Genomic DNA, 27,778 nt, shown 5'->3' with positions numbered 1-27,778 from the left:
AACATGATTTTTAGTGACTTCATAATTTCATAATATTCTATCAGTGAGTGTAACTAAATTTATTTAACCGTTTATTCATTGTTGGATATTTGTCAGTTTATAGTATTTGCTGTTTTGCATAGTGTTTCAGTGACCATCCTTGTACTTAAGTCTTTGTCTAAATATTTTCTTAGAGTAGCATCTAAGAAATGATATTACTGGGTCAAAGAATATGAACATTATTAAAGCTCTTGATAGATATTGGTAAGGATATATCAATTTGTGCTTCTATTAGTAATGTATGAGATTATATGTTTAAAATGTTCTCATCCGTGTTTATGATTTTAACAACTCTTTTCTAATAATTAGTTAAGTACAAAAAAGATAAATTTTATTATTTCCACTTATTTATTTATTATAAAGTTTTTATGTTAAGTAGATTAAATATAAAAACTTAAATTTGTAGAATCCCATGGAAAAGGATTGTATTTCTGGAATGGAGAATACAGAGAAAGGGAACCCGGAACCTGAGACTGTATCTAAGTAAGTATTTAGGAACTAGAATAAAAATAGTAACTCTTAGGAATGATTGTAATGGATTGTTTTCTACTTGCTAATGTCTGAATTTTATTTTCAGCTAGTGTAATTAAGTCCATTTTTAATTATATGGATTGTTGAAACATTTAATAATGTTATTTATGCTTGGTATTACAAGCATAATAAATACACTTAAATAAATTATGGTGTGGGTCCACTAGTTAACCAAATTTTGTTAGATACATTAATGGTTAAGATGTTTGATGATGGGTAATTTTATTTATAGCAAGGGGTTTCAAAAGGGCATATTTAGGGGAATTCCCTGGTAGTCCAGTGGTTCAGGCTCTGTGCTTCCCCTGCAGGTCACACATTCAATCCCTGGTTGGGGATCTGAGATCCTACATGGCTGCTCGGTGTGACCAAAAAGAAAAAAACAACAGAATATTTAACACAGAGTGAGAATTATAATAGGTCTTGGTCCAATATAAACCTGAACCAGTGGATTCAGGACTGTATATTTATGCCATAATCTGTGTCTAGTGCCCTGAAGATGTATGTTACACAGTGCTATCCTGAGTGGGTAATAATATTCCATATTTGTCGGGTATAGATTTTTTCCAATTTTGTGGTGAAAATTTGATTTAAAAATGTTTTTTTATAGTCATGCTTCTAGGACTGTGTCTGTTCTAGAGAGTTAAGGTATTAAGAGGTATGTGTATCTTTGCAGGTGTTCTTGACACTTGTGACTTATTTTGTATTTCCAAATGGTTTAAAATAAGTCTCTCTGTGATATATGAGTAATTATGTGACTTCAGAATAACCACTGATTTTATTCCTTTGTAATTACTCTAGTTTGAGTGAAAAAACTTGTGTGCAGGAAGATGATCAACCAAAGGCTTTCAGACCTGCACGACTAATGCGGGGCTTATTACAAAGGCCAAAACCAAATGTAGGTAAAGCTGCTGAAAGAAAAGAAACTGTTACATCACAGGAAACACCTGGTGCCAGTATAGAAAAGAATGAAAACGAATCCTGTATCAACAGAGATGTAAGTATTCTGATGCCCTCCAGTGTTTTGTTAAACAAAACATAAGCCTCCTTTCATCTCCCGTTTTAAAACATCAATATTATACAATTATCTACACTGTTCTTTAAATTTAATGCCTGTATGTCATAGCCAGAAGCTTTGCTAATTGTGAAGTCACTTAGCTCTCAGCTCTGTGGATTTTAAGCATTTATATAATGAATCATCTGCTTTTACCTTATGCATGTTTGGACTTGCCTTCTTCCCCCATCACTCAGCAGGTATGATTACACTTCCCTTTTGAAGGGAATTACAGGATTATACTTCTCTTTCGAAAATATAGGTAGGTGTCTGAATTTTAACACTGATTTAAACAAATAGAATGTTAAAAGCTCCCTACTATAATATTCCTTCAACAAACATTATAAACTTTAGATATTTATATAATAACTGGTCTTTGTGATAAGAGTAAAAATTGGTATGGTTTGAGATTGGAATTTCTTTTGTAGTAATTCCCAAGGTCTATAATGTGATTTTAATAATCCAAAAGATTTAGAAAGACAGAACCCAAGGAATAATTTTAACAGATTACTTGCTTTCTGACTGGGAAGGAAAGAATAAGGGCTTTGAGATGAGATAAAAGGTGTGGCTTATGAAATTTTCTATATCTTAAGAAAAAACATTAAAAAGTGCCTCTTAGGAAATTCCCTGGTGATCCAGTGGTTAGGATTCTGTGCTTCTGCTGCTGGGGGCCTGGGTAAGATCTACTAGCTGTACAGCCCAGCCCCAAAAGAAAAGTGCCCCTTGAATATCATTTTACAGTTTTGAAATGTTTACCATTTTCCTTGTACTCAAATTGTACATAATGAATGAAATCTTTTATAAATGGGTGTTTCATTCTAAGACCTAAAACTTTTAAAAAAATGTGTTTGTTTTATTAAGACTCCTGAACAGCTAGAAGATCAGTCATGTGAAAATTTTGAGTGTGAAGACATTGCATCACTATCTGAAAAAAAAGACAATTCCTTTCAAAATGTGCAGTCAGATGACCCTAAGGCTGTTAATGAATGTCTGAGGTAAGCATCATCTTATTGATGGTATAATATTTTAATTATATGTAAAGTTTTAGAAATCATCAAACATTTTTTAAAAACAATAGCAAATCAGATTGATTTGTTATCTGTTTATCAAGTTACATAGTTATTTGCAAACATACATTCACCTTTCAAGGCAGTTTATCTCACTGCCTTCATGTTGATTTCTCACTTACTGGTATTTTGATGAATTTTACCCATCAGAAATTAGACCTTGAGTTATTAATAACATGCATAGTTACTAATATCACTTGGCAAGCATATTAAACTATATGTCTATATCCAAATGTGAAAATCCTACTTACTTTAGTATTTGTTTCTTTAGGCTTAGATTGATCACACATATGTAGATCGTATATAATACTTATATATATAAATTGATACCTTTTTACAGCCAGAGTTCTCTGTATTTGTTATTTCCCCTTTGGAGGATACCAAACTAGATCGACAGAGCTATTAGTTAGCTTTAACATTTTTTTTCCTTTTGGGAATATTCAGTGCACAAAAGTAGTGAGAACAGAATAACAGATTCCTGTGTACCTACTATCGAGTTTCAGCAGTTATTCATATTTTACCAATCTTTGCATTCACAGTCTGGCCTATTGTATACTTTAAAGCTATATGAACCCATTTAAATACTACCTAACCTATGAGTCGGAGAAGGCAATGGCACCCCACTCCAGTACTCTTGCCTGGAAAATCCCATGGATGGAGGAGCCAGGTGGGCTGCAGTCCATGGGATCGATAAGAGTCAGACATGGCTGAGCGACTTCACTTTCACTTTCACTTTCATGCATTGGAGAAGGAAATGGCAAGTGTTCTTGCCTGGAGAATCCCAGGGACGGGGCAGCCTGGTGGGCTGCTGTCTATGGGGTCGCACAGAGTCAGACACGACCTGAAGCGACTTAGCAGTAGCAGCAGTAGCAATAACCTATCAGTGAAAACTAAGTTTCCTGAACTACTCAAAAGGTCTCTGTTAGAAGACAAAAAAATTCCTTTATTCCTCTCTTCTTTCTCTCTTCCTTTGCTTCTTAACTTCCCTCTCTGTATCCTCTCCCTATGCCCCCAACCTATTTCTCTGCTTTGCCGTAGAAATCCCGGGTAGAACCTTATACATACAACTGCATTGCTGCTGCTGTTTAGTTGCTAAGTTGTGCCTGACTCTGCTACTCCATGGACTGTAGCCCACCAGGCTTCTCTGTCCATGTGATTTCCCAGGCAAAAATACTGGAGTGGGTTGCCATTTTCTTCTCCGGGGATCTTCCTCACCCAGGAATTGAATCTGCGTCTCCTGCACTGGCAGGCGGATTCTTTACCACTGAGCCACCTGGGAAGGCTGTACAATTGCATTATTACATATCTCTGATACAAATATGAATTACAGCCTGACACTGTTGAAAAAAATCTAGGGACTGAAAAAAAGAGGAATATCCCTACAGGCAAATGCCCCAGGAAAGGGCAAAAATGTAGGTGAAGTGGAGACAGATTTGAAACTGGAAGAGAGATTTCCCCAAGGGAGAAGATACTGGAGTTTATTGATGCCACTGAGGAAGTAGATTTAGAAGAGACTGAAAGAAGAGAAATACCTACACCAGAAAAGGCCTAGGAGATCAAAATATTAACCAGTCACTAGGTGGTTTTTCATTCAGTTGTATATTTTTATTGGCTTTACCACCAGTATGATGATAAAGTGCACAGCAGTGTGCTGCTGCTTTTTTGGAAAATAAGGTACTTGGAGTAGATAGTGATAGCATTCAGCAGACTGCACGATGTTGTTTATTTTCTCTTTTGTTTCATTCCCAGTTTATATTATGAAATCACAAGCTTTTAGAGAAATGACTGTATAGGAAATCTCAAATTGAATTGTTTTTAAAAAGTGAGGAGGGGTATACTTAGTTTTTAGTCATAAGACTGTATCTTATTCAAATTATACCTCCATCCAACTACTTGAGATCTTGGTTAATCTGGCCATATAAATGAGTTCTTTAACTCTTATCCAGGCATGTGTCTGGATAAAGGATAGTAAGGGTGAAAAGGTAGAAATAGCAGATACAAATTGATTTAACTCCAAGTTGAGAATGGAAGAGTCTTTCTCAGTAGGTATTTGCCAACACTGATGTGGATGACAATTAGCGAGAGACTATTCAGGCCCAATTTGCTATTATTCTAATTGACCTAGGGCTGCTGTGGTGACTCAGACAGTAAAGAATCCACCTGCGAAGCCCCTGGGTTCAATCCCTTGGTCAGAAAGATCCCCTGGAAAAGGGAATGGCTGCCCACTCCAGTCTTCTTGTCTGGAGAATTCCATGGACAGAGGAGTCTGGCGGGCTGTAGTCCATGGGGTTGCAAAGAGTTGTACACGACTGAGTGACTAACACACTTTCACTCATTGACCTTATTGATAGATTTAATTATTTTTAAAATTTACTGTAATTTCCAAGGATGGAATTTTTTTTCTCTCCTTTAATTTTTAAATTTGGCCCAAAGAGTCCTGGTGCTCCATTAATTTTTTTTGTTAATTTGAGAGTTCCTGATTTTTCAGTAGTTATTTCTTAATGATCACATCTTCAATTGACAGGTTTAAAATTTGATTGTGTGTGTGTTTTCTTTCTTTCTTTTTTTTTTAGTATTCAGGAGGATAATAGAGCAAATAAAGATGTTCGAATTCCAAAGACTCGATTTCAGAAACCAAAGCCAAATATAGGAAGGAGAACTGGAAGAAGAGGAATTTCCTCAAAGGAAGAGGTACCAAAGGAGGTAATTGCCTCTGAGGCGATGACAGCAGCTTTGAGAGAAACTGCAACACTGGAAACCTCACTAAGGGAGAAGGAACCTGTGGAGACTAATACTACTGAGGAAATTGGAAGAAAAGACATCTCTTCCAGGGATATAATGCCAGAAACGAGTGATGTCACTGTGGAAATGGAGACTGATTTGAAAGAAACTGAAGAAAATGACATCTCTCCCAGGGAAAAAATGCCAGAAATAAGTGATGTCACTGTGGAAATGAAGACTGATTTGAAAGAAACTGAAAAAAATGACATCTCTCCCATGGAGAAGATACCAGAAATGATTGATGTCATTGCAGAAATGGAAACAGATTTGAAAGAAACTGGAAAAAACGACATCTGTCTCAGGGAGAAAATGCCAGAAATGAGTGATGTAACTGCAGAAATGGAGACAGATTTGAAAGAAACTGAAAAAAATGACATCTCTCCCAGGGAGAAAGTGTCAGAAATGAGTGATATCATTGCAGAAATGGAGACAGATTTGAAAGAAACCGGGAAAAATGACATCTCTCCCAGGGAGAAAATGCCAGAAACAAGTGATGTCATTGCAGAAATGGAGACAGATTTGAAAGAAACCAGAAAAAATGACATCTCTCCCAGGGAGAAAATGCCAGAAACGAGTGATGTCATTGCAGAAAGGGAGACAGATTTGAAAGAAGCCAGAAAAAATGACATCTCTCCCAGGGAGACAGTACCAGACATGATTAATGTCACTGCAGAAATGGGCACAGATTTGAAAGAAACCGGGAAAAATGACATTTCTCCCAGGGAGAAAATACCAGAAATGATTGATGTCTCTGTGGAAATACAGACAGATTCGAAAGAAACTGGAAAAAATGACATTTCTCCCAGGGAGAAAATGCCAGAAATGAGTGATGTCACTGAGGAAATGTGGACAGATATGAAAGAAACAGAAAAAAATGACATCTCTTCCAGTGAGAAAATACCAGAAATGATTGATATCACTGCGGAAATGGAGACAGACTTGAAGGAAACTGGAAAAAATGACAACTCTCCCAGGGAGAAAATACCAGAAACAAATGTTGTCAGTGTGGAAATGGAGACAGATTTGAAAGAAAATGGAAAAAATGACATCTCTCCCAGGGAGAAGATGCTAGAAATGAGTGATGTCACTGCAGAAATGGAGACAGATTTGAAAGTAACTGGAAAAAATGACATCTCTCCCAGGGAGAAAATACCAGAAATGATTGATGTTGCTGCAGAAATGGAGACAGATTTGAAAGAAACTGGAAAAGATGACATCTCTCCCATGGAGAAAATGCCAGAAACGAATGTTGTCACTGCAGAAATGGAGGCAGATTTGAAAGGAACTGGAAAAAATGACATCTCTCCCAGGGAGAAAATGCCAGAAATGAGTGATGTCACTGCAGAAATGGAGACAGATTTGAAAGAAACCAGAAGAGAGATTTTCCCAAGGGAGGAGATAACAGTGGTGACTGATGCCACTGAGGAAAGAAAGACAGATTTGGAAGAAACTGAAAGAAGAGAAATGTCCCTACAGGAAAATGCCCCAGAGGAAGTTGATACTATCGGGGAAGTAGAAACAGATTTGAAAAAAACTGAAAGAGAAATTTCCCCAAATGAGGAGATACCAGAGATGCCTGATGCTGCTGAGGAAGTAGAGACAGATCTAGAAGAAACTGATAGAAGAGAAATATCTACACAAGAAAATGCCTCAGAGGTCAAAACTGTAGGTGACGAAATGGAGATAGATTTGAAAGAAATTGGAATAGAAACTTGCCCAAGGGAAAAGGTATTAGTGGGGATCAGTGCCACAGGGGAAAGAGAGACTGATTTGGAAGAAACTGGGCAGAGAGACATTTTCCTGATGCGGAAAGCATCAGCAAAGGTGGCTGCCGTTGAGGAAATAGAGGCAGATTTGAAAGACACTAGAAAAGAAATTTCCTTGACGAAAAGCAGATCAGAAGAGATCGAGAAAAGCATGGCAGATTTGGAAAACATAGAAGAAATAGACATTTCTCTAAGGGAAAAAGATCCAGAGGACACTGGGACCTCAAGTCGAGCTGAGGCAGATCCCTTGCAGACCAGTAGTGATGACTCCAGCACTGTGTCTTCACTGACTAATAGAGTATGTATTTTTCTGTCCTTTAAAAATATCTTTTGAATAGTTTTTTTTGGAGAAAAGTTATCAAAGTAATTCCAGGATTATTGGCCTTAAGTCCAATAACATAAAATCACTAAAATTTTTTAATTGTGGCAAAGTTACTGTTCTTAATGTCAGTTTAAAGTTACTCTTAGATAAAAGGAGTATAGGAAATTGGACTGAATTTGTGCTAATGCTCGTATGAACATACAGTGAAATTGTTTCTTTTGACCGTACCTGTATCAGTTTTTCTCTTTATTTCCTGCCCCACCTCATTTCACTTTATTTTTAAAAGTTCCTTTTATTGAAAGTTTCCAGTTCATTGAAGTTGCAGATATTCTAACATTTTCTAGTTTTCTAACTTTTTTTGGATAGGTAATGGTGTTTCTAGTTTGGAAAAAACATAATGTACAATATATAGAAAGACTTTCCTAAATTCTGTGTTTCACCATTTGTAAATTAAATTTAATTTTATTTAAAAATGAAAAACCTCCAAACTTCTGTATTTTTAAAGACAATAGAATATATAGGCTTTTGTTTGAAATGTATGACATGGCCAAGAAGTTGATTTCCGTTTTACCGTAAGCTCTTTTCACATAGAAAAATCTGAATGAACTTTTTGGCCAACCCAGTATATGTGCCGATTTATTTCCAGGACTTGGGCAGGGAAGTGCTGTCCGTGGTTCATACATCTGTAGAAGAAAAAAATTCTGAAAAGGAAGTGTCAAATCAGTTGAGTCATTTGAACATTTCTTCGCAGTCTTCGGAACTTGATAAAGTAGAAGACCAGAGGATGCGACCTCCAAGTGTTCCAGAGCAGTTTTCAGATATTAATTTAAGGTACAAGTATATAGGTCTGTGTGCTTTTGAAGAGAAAGATATAAAGTTAAATTTGCAGATTATGTTAAACTAAGGTTTTAAGACATACCATCTGTAGCACAGTGTTGAAAATTTTAAGCTGGTTTGGGGGAAAACTGGGAGAGGTTTGAGGTCATTTTGACAGTAGATTGTGAGAATCACCAAACATACAAAATTGTGTGCAACACATACTTTTAAGTCATTACAGGTGTGACAAACCTGTATTTTCTTTGTGCAAAGATACTATAATTCCTGGGCTTATTCCTGGATTGTACCACTCATGTTTTTCAGGATCTACCAAATAGTCTGATTTGTTTTCCTGTTAAGACTTAGAATTAAATATTTACTGCCAGTCTTTAAGGTTGTCCTAAGACTCCACTCCTACTGCCCCTTCATTTCATCCTAAAGCTTGATAATCCTTGTTCCAAAAGCAAATCTCTTCCTCAAGAACAGACGCCATGTGAAATTAAGCTGACACCTTTTGTGAGAAGTAGATTCAAAAGACCTAAACCAAACTTAGCAAGAGCAGCTTCAAAAAGAGAGACTACGAAAGCAGAAAAGCATGCACCTGGGAATGAGGCGGAAGCTGATAAAACAGAGACGGTTGTGATACAGCAGAACTGTGAACAAATGAGTACTTTCCCTTCTCAACATGTGAGTGTTATTTAAAATGGAGGTTTTCTGTCTTAGTTATTACAATTATTAAAGTAAAACATTTGGAGTGAAAGTTTGCAAATATTTTCTCATGTTATTTTAAAAATGTATTTGTTTGACTGCATTGGGTCTTAGTTGCAGCACGTGGGATTTTTGTGGGCTTCTCTTTAGTTACAGTGCATGGGCTTAGTTGCGCCAAGGCATACAAGGTCTTTGCTCCCTGATCAGGAATCAAATCTTGAGTTCCTTGCACTGAATGGTGGATTTGTAACAACTGGACCACCAGGGAAGTCCTTCTCACGTAATTTTTACTGTGTTCGATATTATTGTTGCTGAACTTAATGTACCTCATTATTCCACATGGTTTTTGTAAGAATCTCAAATCTCTGATGATGGACAAATATCAGGGGAAGGATTTTAAGAGGCCCCAGCTGTAGTTCAAGTTATTGAGCTACATTATGTGACCTAAAGTTCATTATGTGACCATAAGCCATATAATGCAGCCACTTTCTTCACAGGGAGATTGAGAATGACAATCCATCTTTATTTCACTCTGTTGTGAAAGTAAAATAAAAAGTTAAAAAGCTTGATATGAGTTAAAGGAGATGATTTTTATTTACTTGATTAACGTAGTCTATAAGAGATCAAGAAGTATGATACAGCATCAGAAACCTTGAAATGAAACGTTCACACTAATAAGTTGAGTGCTGTAAATGTACAAAGTACTTTTTTGAATTAAAGTTCTTTTACAGCTTAACTTAATTCTTACTATACTTGAATATTTGTGCTTTTTCCTCCTAATCTTATATTTAAAAAAGATAAATCATGGAAATACCCTGGCAGTCCAGTGGTTAGTATTCTGTGCTCTCACAGCTGAGGGTCTACGTTCAGTCTCTGGGGAACTAAAATTCCATAAGCTACATGGCATGGCCCCCTCCTCAACCCTCTAAATCACTTTTTGTTGATTATTTTATCCAATTATAAAAATTTCAAATAAAAAAAAATAATCTAAAAAGTTAGTCCTTTATAATGTTCCATCTCTTCCTCCTAAGTTAATCCCAAGTAGCAATTTAAAATATGTCTATCTAAATTTTTCTGTATAGATACTTATTTATATAAATAATAGAATGTGTTGGTATTTTCATTGTTTTCCAAAAATAGCATCATCTTATAATTTTTTTCATGTACAATATTGTGAACATCTTTTTGGATCAGTATATACAAGTTAAACTTCTTTTAAGTGACTGTATTATTACATTGTAAATAAATTATAATTTATTTATTCAGTTGCCTACTGATTTGTCTTATTTCCAGTTTTTTTTTTTTCTTTTTTGGGGAGCTAGCAGCAGCAGCAGCATTATATTGCTACAATAAATATCCTTGTTAAAAAAATAAATAAATAAATATCCTTGTTATAATTTATTAGATCCTTATTTGAGTGCTTTTATAAGATACATTTCTAGAAGTAGAATTGCTGGGAATTAAAATTATTGATTGATACTGCCTTATTGTCTGCAAAGACTATATCAATTTATTCTTCTAATCGTTTATAAAGTTCTTATTTCCCTATACTTTTACCAACCCTTGATGAAATTTTTTTTATCTACCTTCTAGGATGTGGCTTCTCTAATGACATCAAGAGAAAAAGACAAATTAGATCACGGTCCAGAGGAGACTGTGATATTACCATGTGTGCAGACCGAAAAGGACCTTTCACCTTTGAGTTCTTGTGAATCTAAAGAGGAGTCTCAGTCCACACAAGCCCAGGAAAAGGAATTACTTGTTTCTATGGGGTAAAAAGTGATAGTATTTTAAAAATCTAAAATAGAATCATTTCAAGTATTCATTTTTTTTAAGATGTGTTAGTGTAGTTTAAAAGTGAGTATCAAGAGTAGTTGGTTTATTTTTTATTCATGTGGCAGACTGCCTAAAATAGAAAATCAGTTTTACTTCAACACGTTTCAACACTTGCCTGCTTATATTCACTGTTAGCTGCTTAGAATCTTATGCAAAGCAATGAATTTTAAAAATATGTGTGTATAAGGTATGTATTGATTACCTCTTTAAAAATTTTAGTAAGGTACATATGGGCTTCACCAGTGGCTCTGGTAAAGAATCCACCTGCCAACAATGCAGGAGATGCGGATTTGATCCCTCAGTTGGGAAGATCCCCTGGAGAAGGAAATGGGCAGCCCACTCCAGTATTCTTGCCTGGAAAATGCCATGGACAGAGGAGTCTGGCGGGCTGCAGCCCATCAGGTCAGGGAAGAGACAGGACTTGGCGACTAAACATCAACAAAGATACATATAAAATTTGCTATCTAACCATTTTTAAGTGTATTGTCCAGGGCCATTAAGTACATCATCAGTACACCATCACCACCATTTATCTCCAGAACATTTTCTTCCCAAACTGAAACTCTATACCCAGTAAAGAGGAACTTCCCATTGCCCCTTTCTCCAGTCCCTGGCAGCCACCATCGTACTTTCTATTACTATGAATTTGGATATTGTAGGTAACCTCACTACCTTTTGAAAATTGAAATAACTTTTTTTTAATAAAATGAGTTACAATCAGAAAGTAATTTAATTTTCCTTTACTGTACAAAATGTTTTTATAGTTTTATTAGATTCAAATTTTATATTTTTACAGTAATTTTCATTTTTTACAATCAAGCTTTCTCTCTTTTCTCCTGTCCCCTTATCTAGGACTCATAATATAAACACTTTTGAACAAGGAATAAAGGAAAGGGTTATCCAAACTGCTCCACTAGTAAGGGGTCGACTTCAGAGACCCAGACCAAACTTAAGAAAGGCTGGCCAGAGACAAGTAATAGAAATTAGTGAAACCAAAGAAACAACTAAGGAAGAAAAGATGCTACAAAAAGATGAAACTGGAGAGAAATTCCTGACTGTGGTGAGTTATTGCTGTGTAATTAAATCAAGCCCTTTAATGCATATGAGAATATCAAATGGTAGCTCAGACTTGGCTTAGAATATAAGCACCTGATGTTTACTCTAGTTAATTAATACATACCATATTTACTTTTGTTTCAAATTTACTATTGTGGATTTTTTTTTTTTTTAATGAAAATAGATTCCCCCTCCCCCCCACTAACCTATTAATTACAAAAATGTTCAGAATGGGAGAAAATAATAGCAAATGAAGCAACTGACAAACAACTAATCTCAAAAATATACAAGCAACTCCTACAGCTCAACTCCAGAAAAATAAACGACCCAATCAAAAAATGGGCCAAAGAACTAAATAGACATTTCTCCAAAGAAGACATACAGATGGCTAACAAACACATGAAAAGATGCTCAACATCACTCATTATCAGAGAAATGCAAATCAAAACCACTATGAGGTACCATTTCACACCAGTCAGAATGGCTGCGATCCAAAAGTCTACAAATAGTAAATGCTGGAGAGGGTGTGGAGAAAAGGGAACCCTCTTACACTGTTGGTGGGAATGCAAACTGTACAGCCACTATGGAGAACAGTGTGGAGATTCCTTAAAAAACTGGAAATAGAACTGCCTTATGATCCAGCAATCCCACTGCTGGGCATACACACTGAGGAAACCAGAAGGGAAAGAGACACGTGTACCCCAATGTTCATCGCAGCACTGTTTATAATAGCCAGGACATGGAAGCAACCTAGATGTCCATCAGCAGATGAATGGATAAGAAAGCTGTGGTACACAGTTATCAAGACAGTATGGTACTGGCACAAAGACAGAAATATTGATCAATGAAATAAAATAGAAAGCCCAGAGATAAATCCACGCACATATGGACACCTTATCTTTGACAAAGGAGGCAAGAATATACAATGGATTAAAGACAATCTCTTTAACAAGTGGTGCTGGGAAATCTGGTCAACCACTTGTAAAAGAATGAAACTGGACCACTTTCTAACACCATACACAAAAATAAACTCAAAATGGATTAAAGATCTAAACGTAAGACCAGAAACTATAAAACTCCTAGAGGAGAACATAGGCAAAACACTCTCCGACATACATCACAGCAGGATCCTCTATGACCCACCTCCCAGAATATTGGAAATAAAAGCAAAAATAAACAAATGGGACCTAATTAACCTTAAAAGCTTCTGCACATCAAAGGAAACTATTAGCAAGGTGAAAAGACAGCCTTCAGAATGGGAGAAAATAATAGCAAATGAAGCAACCGACAAACAACTAATCTCAAAAATATACAAGCAACTCCTACAGCTCAACTCCAGAAAAATAAACGACCCAATCAAAAAATGGGCCAAAGAACTAAATAGACATTTCTCCAAAGAAGACATACAGATGGCTAACAAACACATGAAAAGATGCTCAACATCACTCATTATCAGAGAAATGCAAATCAAAATCACTATGAGGTACCATTTCACACCAGTCAGAATGGCTGCGATCCAAAAGTCTACAAATAGTAAATGCTGGAGAGGGTGTGGAGAAAAGGGAACCCTCTTACACTGTTGGTGGGAATGCAAACTGTACAGCCACTATGGAGAACAGTGTGGAGATTCCTTAAAAAACTGGAAATAGAACTGCCTTATGATCCAGCAACCCCACTGCTGGGCATACACACTGAGGAAACCAGAAGGGAAAGAGACACGTGTACCCCAATGTTCATCACAGCACTGTTTATAATAGCCAGGACATGGAAGCAACCTAGATGTCCATCAGCAGATGAATGGATAAGAAAGCTGTGGTACATATACACAATGGAGTATTACTCAGCCATTAAAAAGAATACATTTGAATCAGTTCTAATGAGGTGGATGAAACTGGAGCCTATTATACAGAGTGAAGTAAGCCAGAAGGAAAAACACCAATACAGTATACTAACGCATATATATGGAATTTAGAAAGATGGTAACAATAACCCTGTGTACGAGACAGCAAAAGAGACACTGATGTATAGAACAGTCTTATGGACTCTGTGGGAGAGGGGGAGGGTGGGAAGATTTGGGAGAATGGCATTGAAACATGTAAAATATCATGTATGAAACGAGATGCCAGTCCAGGTTCGATGCATGATACTGGATGCTTGGGGCTGGTGCACTGGGACGACCCAGAGGGAGGGTATGGGGAGGGAGGAGGGAGGAGGGTTCAGGATGGGGAACACATGTATACCTGTGGTGGATTCATTTTGATATTTGGCAAAACTAATACAGTTATGTAAAGTTTAAAAAAAAAATGTTCAATCAATACAAAATAATACAATAATTACCCCAAAGTCTCACCACTCTGAGGCAAGCACTGAAAACCTTTTGATATGCATGTGTGTGTGCATACTTACATAAATTTATATAATAAAATCATTGTATACATATTATTTTGTGACTTACTGTTTTTCGCTTGTTATACTAAGTGGTTTTCTATGTCATGAAATAGGAAGTTAAATAATTTTTAACTGCTGGGTAACATTCTGCTATTTTGAATGACAATTTAATCAATCTCTTATTAATGGAGCTTTTGATATTAGAAAGAAATCTTAAGCAGTTTAATGCCCCATTTCAACAGATCTTGTTTTTCTGTTCTTTTTTTCTCTGCTAAGGGAAAATCTACATTTAAAATAAAGTGAATGTAATCCTTATTTGCTCCCTCCCCTAATTAAAACCAAATGTATTGAACTCTTTGGGAAGGAGAGTCACAGTAGTTGATTATTGTAGTTTTTAAAGCATTACACGAATGTATTACTGCAATAATTGAAAATTTCTCTGAGTTGGCAGTTTTGTTTTGGGCAGCAAAACATGAACATTGCATACACAAGTTTGAGATTTCATTTTAAAAACCTAAATACCTTTCTTAATGATGGAAATATTTTAGGAAGTATGTTCTGTTGCTTAAAAAAAAACCCCCAAAAGAACTAATATAGTTTTGTCATTTCAGCCGAATTCTCAAATTGCAACCGAAACTGAAGTTGTATCCTCTGAAGTGTCAGAAGGCAGAGTGTCTGAAAACCAGAGCCACGTTCTTTTAGAAAACCTTCATATTAACAAGGTAGATGTTTTAGGTGAAAAGATGAGGTGAGTTTGCTTTTAATTAGAAAATCGTAAAACCTTTCAAAGATAAAGGTTGGATATTTGTATAATTGGTTTTATGTAATTTCACATTTCATAAGTTTTATGAAAGAAAAATAATTAAGGAATTAGAATATTTTAAATCTGCTTCTTGGGACTTCCCTGGTGGTGCAGTGGTTAAGAATCCTCCTGCCAAGGCAGGGACACAGGTTCGATCCCTGGTTCTGGATCCACATGCTGCAGGGCAGCTAAGCCTGCACCACAAGGACCAAGCCTGCGCTCTAAAGCCCACATGCCCTGGAGCCCGTGTTCCCCAACAAGAGAAGCCACTGCAGTGAGAAGCCTGTGCAGTGTAACTAGAGAGTAGCCCCTGCTCACTGCAACTAGAGAAAGCCTGTGCGCAGCAGTGAAGACCCAGCACAGCCAAAAATAAATAAATAAAAATTTTAAAAATCTGCTTCTTCAAATACCGTAAGAATTACGTGACTGGTGTTCTCTTAGTTTATAACTTAGCTGAGAAGTTTGGCAATCATCCTCATTTTTAAAGTAAACTTTTATGGGAGAGGTTCTTAAGTTCTTTGCATCTTTAGAAATTTACAACCTACTGATAAAATTCATAAATAGGAAGTGCTGTAAAATACTTCCTATGTGCTGTCCTTGAAGTTGTGTCCCATGCCAAATGATAAGAATGTTGTGTTTTAAATGGAACACTAGATGGTTGAAGATATTTTAGCACTAGTCTTTTTATTTATCACTGCAATCTACTTCATTATTGATACAGGAGCCCCTGGTGGCTCAGACGGTAAAGAATCTGCCTGCAGTGCGGGAGACCTGGGTTCGATCCCTGGGTTGGGAAGATCCCCTGGAGAAGGAAATGGCAACCCACTCCAGTATTCTTGCCTGGAAAATCCCATGGACAGAGGAGCCTGGCAAGCTAAAGTCCATGGCGTCGCAGAGTTGGACGCAACTGAGCAACTTCACTTTCACTTTCTTTTATTACTGATGATGTTAAATTAGGATTTGTTAGTTTCTTCTTTTTTAATGTGTAAGGAAAATTTTTAAATCTTCCCTTTCCAGATATGGTTCATGGTCCATCTAATTTTAGTTTATTACACTATTTTTGTAACTAGGTCATGTTTTAGTGAATATTTATTAGTTTTCCTCCAGAATGTCTTCAGCACTTGCAGATTGACATTTAAACATTCTAGCTTTAATTATATGGAATTAACTTGATTTTTGGGAAATGAAAAAGAGATGGTGCTGTATCATTTTTTCACTCTCTGTGAAGCTGTAAGAGTAGGATTTGGGCATGGTGTCATCTGTTTGAACAAGTTATGCTATTGATTTAGCTTAACTTTATACAGTCTACTTTCATTAAGGCATACTTCTTACATGAAGCACTTACTGTTTTAGTATGAATTTCTGTCATTTCTTTTGTTTCCCTTTATGTGTGTGTATGTGTGTCTTGAAAAGCCTTTTTATATTTGTTTTTCTTTTAAGACTAAGTCTTTAATTTAAATTAGCAAGTGATAAGAGAATGCTTCATTGCAAGAGTCCCCTTGGAGAAAAGCCCTAAATGAAGTGCAGGAGCAAGTCAAGGGATTTGTGGGGAAAGAGGGAACAGCAGTTGAGAAGTACTTCAGGCAAAATCATGTCTGACATGTTTGAGGGCCAGCAAAGGGGGCCAAAGTGAAACGGGATGAGAAAAGAGGAGCAGTTACATGAAAGGTAAAGACTGAGCGGGAGAAGCACAGGTTATGTGGGGCCACTGTCAGGATTTTGAGTTTTACTCTAAATGAGCCTTTAAAGACTAGTGACCTTTGAGTTCAGCCTTTCCTAATACCTCATTTATGACTGACTGTAGTTTATAATAGATCCAGAGGATTTAAATGGCTTGCTCAAAGTAACATTGGCAAGTTAGTTTTTAAACTTAATGTTTTTAGAATTTATGACTTTTAGACTAGCAGATTCCTTTTTACACTCAGCCTTCATATTTTTTAATGAGCTAGATCAAACTTTCAAATGTCTATATGGAAACCCCTTCCTCACCCACCCCTTTTAGTTTGTTTGTTTAGTGTTGGCTGCGCTGGGTCTTTGTTGTTGCTGAGAAGGCTTTCTCTGGTTGTGACGAGTGGGGGTCACTCTTCACTGTGGTGCTTGGGCTTTTCACTGCGGTGACTTCTCTTGCTGCAGAGCACAGGTTTTAGGCTCGCAGGCCTCAATAGCTGTGGTGCATGGGCTTAGTTGCTCTTCAGCATGTGGAATCTTCCCAGACCAGGGATTGAACCCAAGTTCCATGCATTGGCAAGTGAGTTCCTATCCACTGTACCGCCAGGGAAGTTCCCCACCCTCCTTTCCAGCTTTTAGCTTTACCATTACTGATACTTTCTTCAAAGTATATATTCAGTCTAGTTTTAAAGTTAGCATATTCTTATGTCCAGCAGTTTTTTTACCTCTTTTAACCCCAGTAGCAGATTGAGCTTATATATATATTTAATAATCAAGTACCTTTGTAGAATCACATTTGACTGTAAGTTACTTATACTTGAATATATCATGTTTTCCCAAATACCTACACTGGTAATGCCTATACTGGAATGTATTAGCTAGCATCATAACCTTGTTAGAACATCTTATGAAGTTCCTTGGTGTTTCACTGCTGGATGAACTTAGCAGGATTGGAACATTTAGAAATGTAACTACTTTGTTTTCTAGGTAATTTATTAGAAATATTACTTAAGATTAGTCTTTAATGCAGCTCTTTCAGAGGACTCACGATCGATACTTACATATCCAGTTTTTCTTTATCCAGATTGTATTAGTTTTAAACTTCTTAATTCACATGGTTGCCAGTTATTAAATATTTCACAGGAAACTTTAGGATAGCTGTTTGTGTTGCCTTGGGATCTATGGCTACTGTATTGAATGTTAAAACCTTGTCTTTCTCTGACTTGGCAGATACATATGGGTTTATTTTGATTTTTATGACATTGCTGTCAATAAACCCTTTTCTGTGAGTTGACAGGCATGTGGTGGGAGAACAGACTCTAGCTTTCAAATCTGCTTTTGAACTAGAAGAATCAAGGTTGTTGGGACCAGTGTATATTTGTTCATGCTTCAGAGCCCAGTTGAGGGATTTGTTTTAAAGTGTCATTATGAAATCCATCTTCAATTACTGGCATTTTTGTTTTGTATCTAGTTATTTCTCTGAAAATTAAAGTAGCATGAAGCCACACTCCAGAATCAATGAATGAAAGCTAAAAAAGATTGAATATCAATATATTAATGTGAAACTATTCTTCAAGCTAAGTGGAAGTTCTAAAAGCTTTTAATGTTCTTCATATCAGCACATGAGGTTTCGTTTTATATGTTTAGTTTTATAGCCTATTTATGTCCTTCGAACATAGAATTGGTTTGCCCCCAGAATTGTTTAACTGCACTTGCATCAACAGGAATTCTGATTTTGGTTCTTCAACATGATTTGTATTTCATTCTAGACGTGGACATGAAACGTATGTTCCTAGTCCACCACAAATGATAAGAAGACAGTTCCAAAGGGCTATGCCAGACTTGGGAAGAGCACAAAGTAAGAAAGAAGCATCAGACATAGAAGAAGACAGAGCAGATCAGAGGAAGGCAAGGAAGCCAGAAGACAGTTTGTCGCAGCATGAAGATTCTGACAGCCAGCTTCTTCAAAAAGTAAGTTTGAAAAAAAAATTTTTTTATTAGTGGGCTCTGTTGTATCTATATTATGAAAGAGAACATTTAAAAAATAATTTTGCTTTTTGTATTATAACTATTTTCATGAAAGCTGATTGACTCCTAATATTTTGATAGTTTAGAAACCAATCAGTTGCGTATACGTATGTAAGCGCAGCGCTTTAAACCAAACTACCAAACCAAATTACCATACAGATTGTTTCCATGATAATATCAGCTGTTTATTCTTAAATTTAAGGGAAAACCTCAGTTTCTGACATCTCTGGAGGTTTCAGCAAGAAAAGATTCTGTAGGTTCCAAGGAGACTGAATTGGCAAAAAAAGATGATCAATCAGAAGTTGAACCATCTGGAAGTGTTGGAGAGAAGACTGGAGAGGATAATTCTGTGTGTGCAGTTGTTGAAAAGCAGTGTGTCAGTAAACCAAGGTAAAGTTTTATTTAACAAGTGCTTTCAGAATAGTAAATACAAATAATATTCCTTATGGATGTCCTACTCTAATTTATTGATAAGAGTAAAAAGATTTGTTAACAGAAGTGTGGGTTGTTTTTTACTGACAGGTCTGTTTCTTTCCCACTTTTGATTTTTATTTACTCAAATTTACTTTTTAAAAATAATCTCTGAAAGATTTTTCTTTCCTACATTTAAAATTTCTGGGTATTGAGTATATTAGGCATGAGCAGGAACCTGACTAAAGAGTAGTGTGTATTGCCTAAATAACTAGGATGCTAAATTGAATGGAGTCACAAACACAAGTGAAGGGTATCCTTTTCCCATAGTTTTCAAGGAGAGTGGAAGGGAGCCTGAGTTCTAAAAAAACATTGCTTTATTGGATTTCCATCTTTTTTATTTTAACCTAATCTGTTTACCTAGTAAGATAAACCATATGACTTTTTGATCCCTAATTTTGTATTTATTGGCCCAATGTTCTTTATCCTTTTTTCTTCTAATAATTTCCAGTCTTGTATTTCATCATCGCTTAAACAACAAGGGGAAAAATGGCTCACAATTAAAAACTTACTGTGAAAAATTTGTAGGTAGATAACTAAGATTTAACTCTTGAGTGAGAAACTAGTAACTGTAAATTCCTCTCATTCTCTTCACAGCATGTGTTGACAGAATGGGTGGTGAGCATTTTATATTAATGGCTTGAATTGAGATTTCACTTTAAAAGTTGAGATTTCATTATAATCATCCTTGTGCACGTAATGACTATGTTGCTATTTTGATTAAACATCCAGCTCCCCTCAATTGTTAAAAGAACCAGATAACTCTAAAATTGCTCTGGATCGAAGAAGAGCGCTCTCTTCTGCCTCTGAGCGTGAGATAGATCGTAGTAGAAGGAGAGTACGTCGAAAGGTTAAACCCAGCGTCCCCAAAGGGCGTGGCTCAAAACGAAGCCGGACTAAGACTTCTAAGAAGGAGCCCAGAGCTTCCAGGTCTGTGCTGGTGACTCTTCGAGCTTCCCAGGAAGAAGACGAAGATGATGGTGAAGACTTTGACTATGAAGAAGAAAGCTATCATCTTGCTCCTGAAGAAGTAAACAAGGCTCCAGTGTTTGTACCTATTGGTCTCAGATCTCCCGAACCCGTTCCTGTTCAGATTGAGGAAACTATGGAAGAGGTAGTTTGACTTTGGAATCCTTGGAACTTTATCTTACTTGTTTTTTGCTTTTGGTGGATCATTATCTCTTCTCTTAGCGATATTAGAATCTGAGGATTACTAGTGTAATTTGTTTGGGGCCTAAATTAGTAGAAATAGACTTGTGTGACCTCCTGTGTTTGCTCAGCCCCTGCAGCTCAGGCCCAGCTCAAGGTAGTGAGTATAACAGCACTAAGACAAATTAATTTCACTTGCAGGCAGGGACCAGCTTGTCTTACTGAGCTATGTATTCTTGTACCTATAGCCTTCTCGTTTTTAGGAAGCGTTTCATAAATGTTGACAGACTGATGAGAGAAATTGTGGGAAAGTAGGGACAAGTTGGGGATCATGGAAAGTAAAATGCTGGTTACTAAGAAAACTAGCTCTGGATGTTTTGCTTACCGTTTGTCAGAACCACAGACCCTTCAAAACCCTTAAATGTTTCATTTTTGCCAAGATGATGTCAATCAATAAGAATTACTGTATTGTAGGTTTTTAAATTGTGTATGAATGTGAATTATCTCTTCAGTTTAATATTTTATGATTCGTTTTGTTTTCCTGTGATGGTATGCCAAAATGAAATAATGAAACTTTTCATGTTGGCAGCTTGTAATCCCCACGAATGTCACAGATGTAGGATGCATAACTGTTGTTGAACATCAGCTTTCATCAAACATAGATGTGATTCCTCAAGAAATGAGACAAGAAGAAAATTTGAATACATTATCAGTTGTAAGCATCCGTTTTATTATGTTTTACCTCTAATTCTTTACTTTCAAAAGACTCAGTTTATTTTGAAAGCTATAGGTTTATAGTTAGTTCCTAACTTGTATGATTGGCATTATTATTTCTAGGAGCTGAAAGTGTAAATGGTAGAAACTAGTGAATAATTTATAGATTTTATATTTGACTTGAAAAGTATAGATTTTTGTGTACAGGAATAGCTCTTAATGTTAAAATTCTGATGCATTAAATATAAACTAAATTTCAGTTATCTAAAACATACTTAGTTGCCTTTTGCTTGGCGCACTCTTGCTCACTTCCTTGGTATTTAACTTGTTTTTGTAAATGAAATCTTATAACTTTTAAAAAAAACAGCTTTATTAAGATACAGTTCACACACCATTCAGTTCATCCATTTGAAGTATACATTTCATTGGTCTTTAGATATCGGCATAGTCGATTTTAGAACATTTTTGTCACCTCAAAAAGAAGTCTTGTGCTCATTGATAGTTGCTCCTCATTTCCTTCCAGCCTTGCCCAGACCTAGGTGACCAGTGACCTATATTTGTCTCTATAGATTTCTCATTCTGGACGTAAACACACAGTATGGTCTTTATTCATTCATCTCTTCATGGACGTATAGATTGTTTCCATCTTTTGGCCATTATAAATAATGCTGCTATGACCATTCGCATCCAAGTTTCTATATGGACATATTTTTCATTTCTCTTGGGTACATTCATGGAAATCTAATTGCTGTATTATATGGTAACTTTGTTTAATCATTTGAGAAACTAGCAGACTGTTTTCCAAAGTTCCTGCATCATTTTATATTCCCATCAGTAATGTATGAGAATTCCAGTTTCTTCACATCCTGACTTTTTTATTTTACTTTTTGGATCTAACTGTCCTAGTAGGTGTGAAATGATACCTATCATTATGGTTTTAATTTGTATTCCCTAATGATTAATGATGTTGAGCATCTTTTCATGTGCTTTTATTGGCCATTTTTGTATCTTCTTTGGAGAAAATGTCTGTTTGGAGTCTTTGCCTATTTAAAATTTATTTTGGTCCATTTGTCTTTTTTTTTTGAGTTGTAAGAATTTTTTTATATTCTTGATACAAGTTCCTAATTGTATATATGGTTCTCAAATGTTTTACCTCATTCTGTGGGTTGTTTTTTATTTTCTTGACAGTTTTTTAGAGTACTTGGAGTTCCATTTATCTATTTTTGTTGTTGTTGTTGCTCATGCTTTCACTGTCATATCTAAGAATCCTTTCTCAAAGCTAAGGTCTTAAAGATTTACTCCAGTTTTACATTTAAGTCTTTAATCCATTTTGAGTTGTTTTTTTTTTTTGGACATGCCATGTGGCTTGCGGGATCTTAGTTCCTTGACCAGAGCTTGAATGCGGGTGCCCAGCAGTGGAAGCACCAAGTACTAACCACTGAATTGCCAGGGAGTTTTCCTCATTTTGAGTTAATTTTTATATGGTGTGAGATTAGAGTCCCAGTTCATTGTTTTGCGTATGACTGTCTAATGGTTGCATCATTTCTTTGAAAAAACTGTTCTTTCCCCGTTGAAGTTTTTTTATTTTTGTCAAAAATTAGTTGGCTGCAGATACGTGGACTCTCAATTCTATTCCATGGACTTATTTGTCTGCCTTAATGCTGGAGAGGCTCTATTGTTTTTTGTTGCTCTGTAATAAGTTTGGGAATTTAAAATAGGATGACTTATACTTTTTTTCTGTTTTTAGGATTGTTTTGGCTATTGTGGGTCTGTTGGAATTCATATGAATTTTAAAATCAACTTATCAGTTTCCATAAACATGTCAGTTGAGATTCTGATTGTGATTACATTGAATTTGTAGATCAGTTGGAGGAACAGGTATTGCCTTCATAACAATGTTGAGTCTTTCAGTCAATGGACATGGAATATATTCCCATTTACTTAGCTCTTCTTTGATTTCTTTTGACAGTGTTTTGTAATTTTCAGAGTATGAGCTTTGCGCTTCCTTCATTTGCAAGTATATTTTTATTTTTACTGCTATCATGAATGAAATTGTTTTCTTTAATTTCAAATTTGGCTTGTTTATTACAAATTTATAGGACTGCATTTGATTTTTGTATATTGATCTTGTATCCTGCAACTTTGCTGGACTCATTTATTCTAACAGTTTTTCAGTGGAGTCCTTAGGATTTTCTACATACAAGATCATGGCATATATGAATAGAGGTAGTTTTACTTCTGCCTTTCTGTATTACTTTTGTAGGGCTACTGTAACAAAGTACCATGATCTGAGTGGCTTATTCTGTCATAGTTCTGGCGGCTAGAATTCCAAAAGCAAGGTGCCGCTGGTGATGGCAGTTGCTGGCAGTCCATGCCATTCCTTGGCTGTGGCAACACAGTCCAGCCCTGCCGCCCTGGCCCATGATGCTGTTCTCCCTGTATGTGTGTCTGCTTTTCTTATGAGGACAGCAGTCTGACTGGATTAGGGCTAACCCTAACCCACTATAACGTCATCTTCACTTGATTATATGTAGAAGACCCTGTTTCAAAATAAGGTCACATTCGCAGTACTGGGGGTTAAGACTTCAGCGTGTCTTTCTGGGGGATATAATTCAATTTATCACACATTCCAGTCTGGATGTCTTATTTCTTTTCTCGCTTTAATTACCATGTCTAGAATTCCAGTACAGTCTGAATATAGGAAGGGAAAAGCATCCAGTCTTTCACCATTAAGTTTGATGTTCAGGTCAGTTCAGTCACTCAGTTGTGTACGACTCTTTGCAATCCCATGAATCGCAGCACTCTGTGCCTCCCTGTCCATCACCAACTCCCAGAGTTCACTCAAACTCACGTCCATCGAGTCAGTGATGCCATCCAGCCATCTCATCCTCTGTCATCCCCTTTTCCTCTTGCCCCCAATCCCTCCCAGCATCAGAGTCTTTTCCAGTGAGTCAACTCTTCGCATGAGGTGGCCAAAGTATTGGAGTTTCAGCTTTAGCATCATTCCTTCCAAAGAACACCCATGGCTGATCTCCTTCAGAATGGACTGGTTGGATCTCCTTGCAGTCCAAGGGACTCTCAAGAGTCTTCTCCAACACCACAGTTCAGAAGCATCAATTCTTCGGCACTCAGCTTTCTTCACAGTCCAACTCTCACATTCATACATGACCACTGGAAAAACCACAGCCTTGACTAGATGGACTTTTGTTGGCAAAGTAACGTCTCTGCTTTTGAATATGCTATCTAGGTTGGTCATAACTTTCCTTCCAAGGAGTAAGCGTCTTTTAATTTCCTGGCTGCAGTCACCATTTGCAGTGATTTTGGAGCCCCAAAAAATAAAGTCTGACAGTTTCCACTGTTTCCCCATCTATTTCCCATGAAGTGATGGGACCGGATGCCACGATCTTCGTTTTCTGAATGTTGAGCTTTAAGCCAACTTTTTCACTCTCCTCTTTCACTCTCATCAAGAGGCTCTTTAGTTCCTCTTCACTTTCTGCCTTAAGGGTGGTGTCATCTGCATATCTGAGGTTATTGATATTTCTCCCAGCAATCTTGATTCCAGCTTGTGCTTCTTCCAGCCCAGCGTTTCTCATGATGTACTTTGCATGTAAGTTAAATAAGCAGGGTGACAATATCCAGCCTTGATGTACTCCTTTTCCTATTTGGAAGCAGTCTGTTGTTCCATGTCCAGTTTGATGTTAGCTCTGGATTTTTCATAGGTGCCCTTTTCCAAATTGAAAAGTTCCATTCTGTTCCTACTTTGTGTTAAGTGTTTTATCATGAAAGACTGTTGGAATTTGTCATATGCTCTTTCTGCACCTCTTGAGATGATCATCTAATTATTATCTTTTATTATATTGATATGATGTAACACATTGATTTGATTTTTGGATGTTAAACCGAAAAATTGCATCCCTGGGATAAATTCTTCTTAGTTATGGCATATAATTTTTTTATGTTGTTGGATTCAATTTGCTAGTATTTTATGGAGGATTTTTTTTGTCCATATTCATAATAGATACTAGTCTATTATCTATGATAATCTGGTACCAAATTTTTTGTGATATCAGGAACTGAAAGCCCTCCAGCTGTGGCCCACAGGGAGAAAGGTCCCAGTTTTCTTGGCTGCAGCAGTCTGAGGTAGAGTTTCTGCCTCACTGAGTTGAAAGGAGGGAGAGAACAGTCTTAGTTCAAATAGGACGGACTTTCACCTTTGTTACTGAATTTTCAACAGTTTTTCAAACATATGAGCATCTTATGCCTTTAAGATCTAGAGGCTTTAAATGGTGGCTCTTTAATAAATGTTGCCAGTTTCATTGGGGAGAGGGCCAGCAGAGCTCCTCATGTTGCCATGCTGGGCATAAATCCTGTAACTACTTCTCTCTCTCTCTTTTTTTTAAATTTTAATGCATTATTTATTTATTTAAATAATTACTTAATTTATTTTGGCTGTGCTAGGTCTTCGCTGCTGCACTGACTTTTCTCTAGTTGCAGAGAGCAGGGGCTACTCTAGTTGTGGTGTGCAGATTTCTTATTTTGGTGGCTTCTTTTGTTGCACAGTAGGGGCTCTAGGGCCTCTGGGCTTCAGTGGTTGCAGAATGTGGGCTCAATAGTTGTGGCTCCCAGGCTCTGGAGCACAGGCTCAGTAGTTGCAGGGCATAGGCTTAGTTGTTCACGGTCTGTGGGATCTTCCTGGATCAGAGATTGAATCCAAGTCTCCTGCATTGGCAGATTGATTCTTTACCACTGAGCCATCAGAGAAGCCCCTATACGTTCTTAATTTGCTAAAAGTTTTTAAAGTTTGAAGCCAACTAGTAGTATAAAGAATTCATGATATTCTTCCGACCTTGGTTTCCATTGGGTCAAAACTAGTAGCAGGTATGACTAAAGTTGAAGGATTATGAAAGTGAATAAGAAAGGCAGATGCTTGTTACATATGACTACAGTTAAAATTTGCATATAAGGAAAAGGTAAAAGAAGGAGCAAGAGTTGAAAATATTTGACTGTTAAACTCCATTTCTGTTGTTTTATGAAATGTTATAAATAATTATAAATTTCTACTCCATTGTAACCACAGGCACTGAAAGACCTGTAAAATGTAGTGCTTTTTGATATACAGAACATGTATTTGGGAAAATACATAAGATATTATTAATGGTTTTCTTTTGCTGTTTTAGGAAATGACCGTAGGTGGACATTCCCAAGCTGAAACAGGTAACTGTTAATAAGGAAACTGCTAAAAATTCTTGGTTAACCCCAACAAGCACAGTGATTTAGCAGTGGTGATAGTAAATGAGTCAGTTTTCTGAAAAGTTGAAGGAGAAGATTTAGCAGGTGAATGTATTATTTCTAGGAGAAACTTGGATTCTTGGAATGCTGGTTTAGAGAGTGATTAACTGTTTAATAAAGGAGTATGTATTTTCTCTGATAATGCACAGATGTGAATATTTCCTTTGAAGCTATTGAGTTATTTAATGGGAAGGAGGCACTTTCAGTGGGTTAAAGTCAACAGTTGTTACTTTCTTTATTTGTAGTATATAAACTGAATGAAACACTACCCTGGTAAGGGGTTAGTGGTATGGAAACTTGTTAATAGAGGGTAAACATCTACATTGAAATTCTTTTCTAAAGAAACAAACTTAATTTTCCAGATTCATTCTTCTATTAATGTTGGTTTGGTTTTTCAGAAAGTACCAACGATGGGAGCACTGAAGCTGCCATAACCCTACTGACTATGGGAGATCTGGTGCTGCAGTCAGAGATTAGCCCAGAACAGAGTGATGGTAAGAATAAAAGAGAAGTCCTAACAAAAGAAGAAACCTTTAAAATCCAGTGTTTAAGAGATTATACTCATATTTGAATATTAAGTGACTATCTGCCTTTTTATATTTGAAGTTAGTGTCACTTTGTTATTTTTCTAGAAAAGGTAATATGTATGTATATGATCCCTGGGTTGGGAAGCTCCCCTGGAGGAGGGCATGGCAGCCCGTTCCAGTATTTTTGCCTGGAGAATCCCCATAGACAGAGGAGCCTGGCAGACTACAGTCCATGGAGTCGCAAAAAAGTCAGACACAACTGAGCGATTAAACACACACACGCACACACACACATGTATTGATCCATCCTACCTACTTGGCCCTCCAAATGTAGTGGCCTCCGTTTTCACGTAGTGCACTGGGTTTACTAAGGATAATAGGTATTCGTGGAATAGTTAATCTGCTGAATCCTCTACCTTTATCTATACCAATAAGTATCATTGGTCAGCTAAGTTCATTGATCACTGATCACTGTGCATGTTTCTTTGGCGGAGAAGCTGCTGCTTTAGATAGACGTCTCAATTCCATGACAGTCAAATACAGTGTGGAGGATAGTAGCAGTCACAGAGATTATTTAGACTATTACGTTAGTCTAAATATGTGTCAGCCAAGACTTTGAGTATTTTATTTTAGCCTGTGGTCTTTACTGTCGAAGTACCTTCTACTTTGTGTGTGCGTGTGTGTGCGCGCACTCAGTCATGTCCAACTCTTTGTGACCCCGTGGACTGTAGCCTGCCAGGCTCCTATGCCCATGGAATTTTCCAGGGAA

At 36.7% G+C, this 27,778-nt stretch overlaps 1 protein-coding gene across 1 annotated transcript in view; it reads left to right on the top strand.

Annotated features, from left to right (window-relative positions):
• Nucleotides 1–27,778, top strand: part of BDP1 (B double prime 1, subunit of RNA polymerase III transcription initiation factor IIIB) — an 85,245-nt gene that overhangs the window by 30,348 nt on the left and 27,119 nt on the right. Inside the window, exons 14-29 of the mRNA XM_061393324.1 lie at nucleotides 446–522; nucleotides 1,369–1,564; nucleotides 2,483–2,616; nucleotides 5,262–5,485; nucleotides 5,636–7,533; nucleotides 8,204–8,388; nucleotides 8,838–9,060; nucleotides 10,675–10,853; nucleotides 11,770–11,977; nucleotides 14,973–15,109; nucleotides 18,601–18,802; nucleotides 19,062–19,249; nucleotides 20,063–20,444; nucleotides 21,069–21,194; nucleotides 26,371–26,407; nucleotides 26,881–26,976. Coding sequence (XP_061249308.1) covers nucleotides 446–522; nucleotides 1,369–1,564; nucleotides 2,483–2,616; nucleotides 5,262–5,485; nucleotides 5,636–7,533; nucleotides 8,204–8,388; nucleotides 8,838–9,060; nucleotides 10,675–10,853; nucleotides 11,770–11,977; nucleotides 14,973–15,109; nucleotides 18,601–18,802; nucleotides 19,062–19,249; nucleotides 20,063–20,444; nucleotides 21,069–21,194; nucleotides 26,371–26,407; nucleotides 26,881–26,976 — 4,492 coding nt within the window. The remainder of the gene's footprint in view (nucleotides 1–445; nucleotides 523–1,368; nucleotides 1,565–2,482; nucleotides 2,617–5,261; nucleotides 5,486–5,635; nucleotides 7,534–8,203; nucleotides 8,389–8,837; nucleotides 9,061–10,674; nucleotides 10,854–11,769; nucleotides 11,978–14,972; nucleotides 15,110–18,600; nucleotides 18,803–19,061; nucleotides 19,250–20,062; nucleotides 20,445–21,068; nucleotides 21,195–26,370; nucleotides 26,408–26,880; nucleotides 26,977–27,778) is intronic.

Source organism: Bos javanicus, chromosome 20 (assembly GCF_032452875.1).
Source record: "Bos javanicus breed banteng chromosome 20, ARS-OSU_banteng_1.0, whole genome shotgun sequence".
Lineage (NCBI taxonomy): Eukaryota > Metazoa > Chordata > Mammalia > Artiodactyla > Bovidae > Bos > Bos javanicus.
This window is presented reverse-complemented; position numbering and strand designations above follow the sequence as displayed.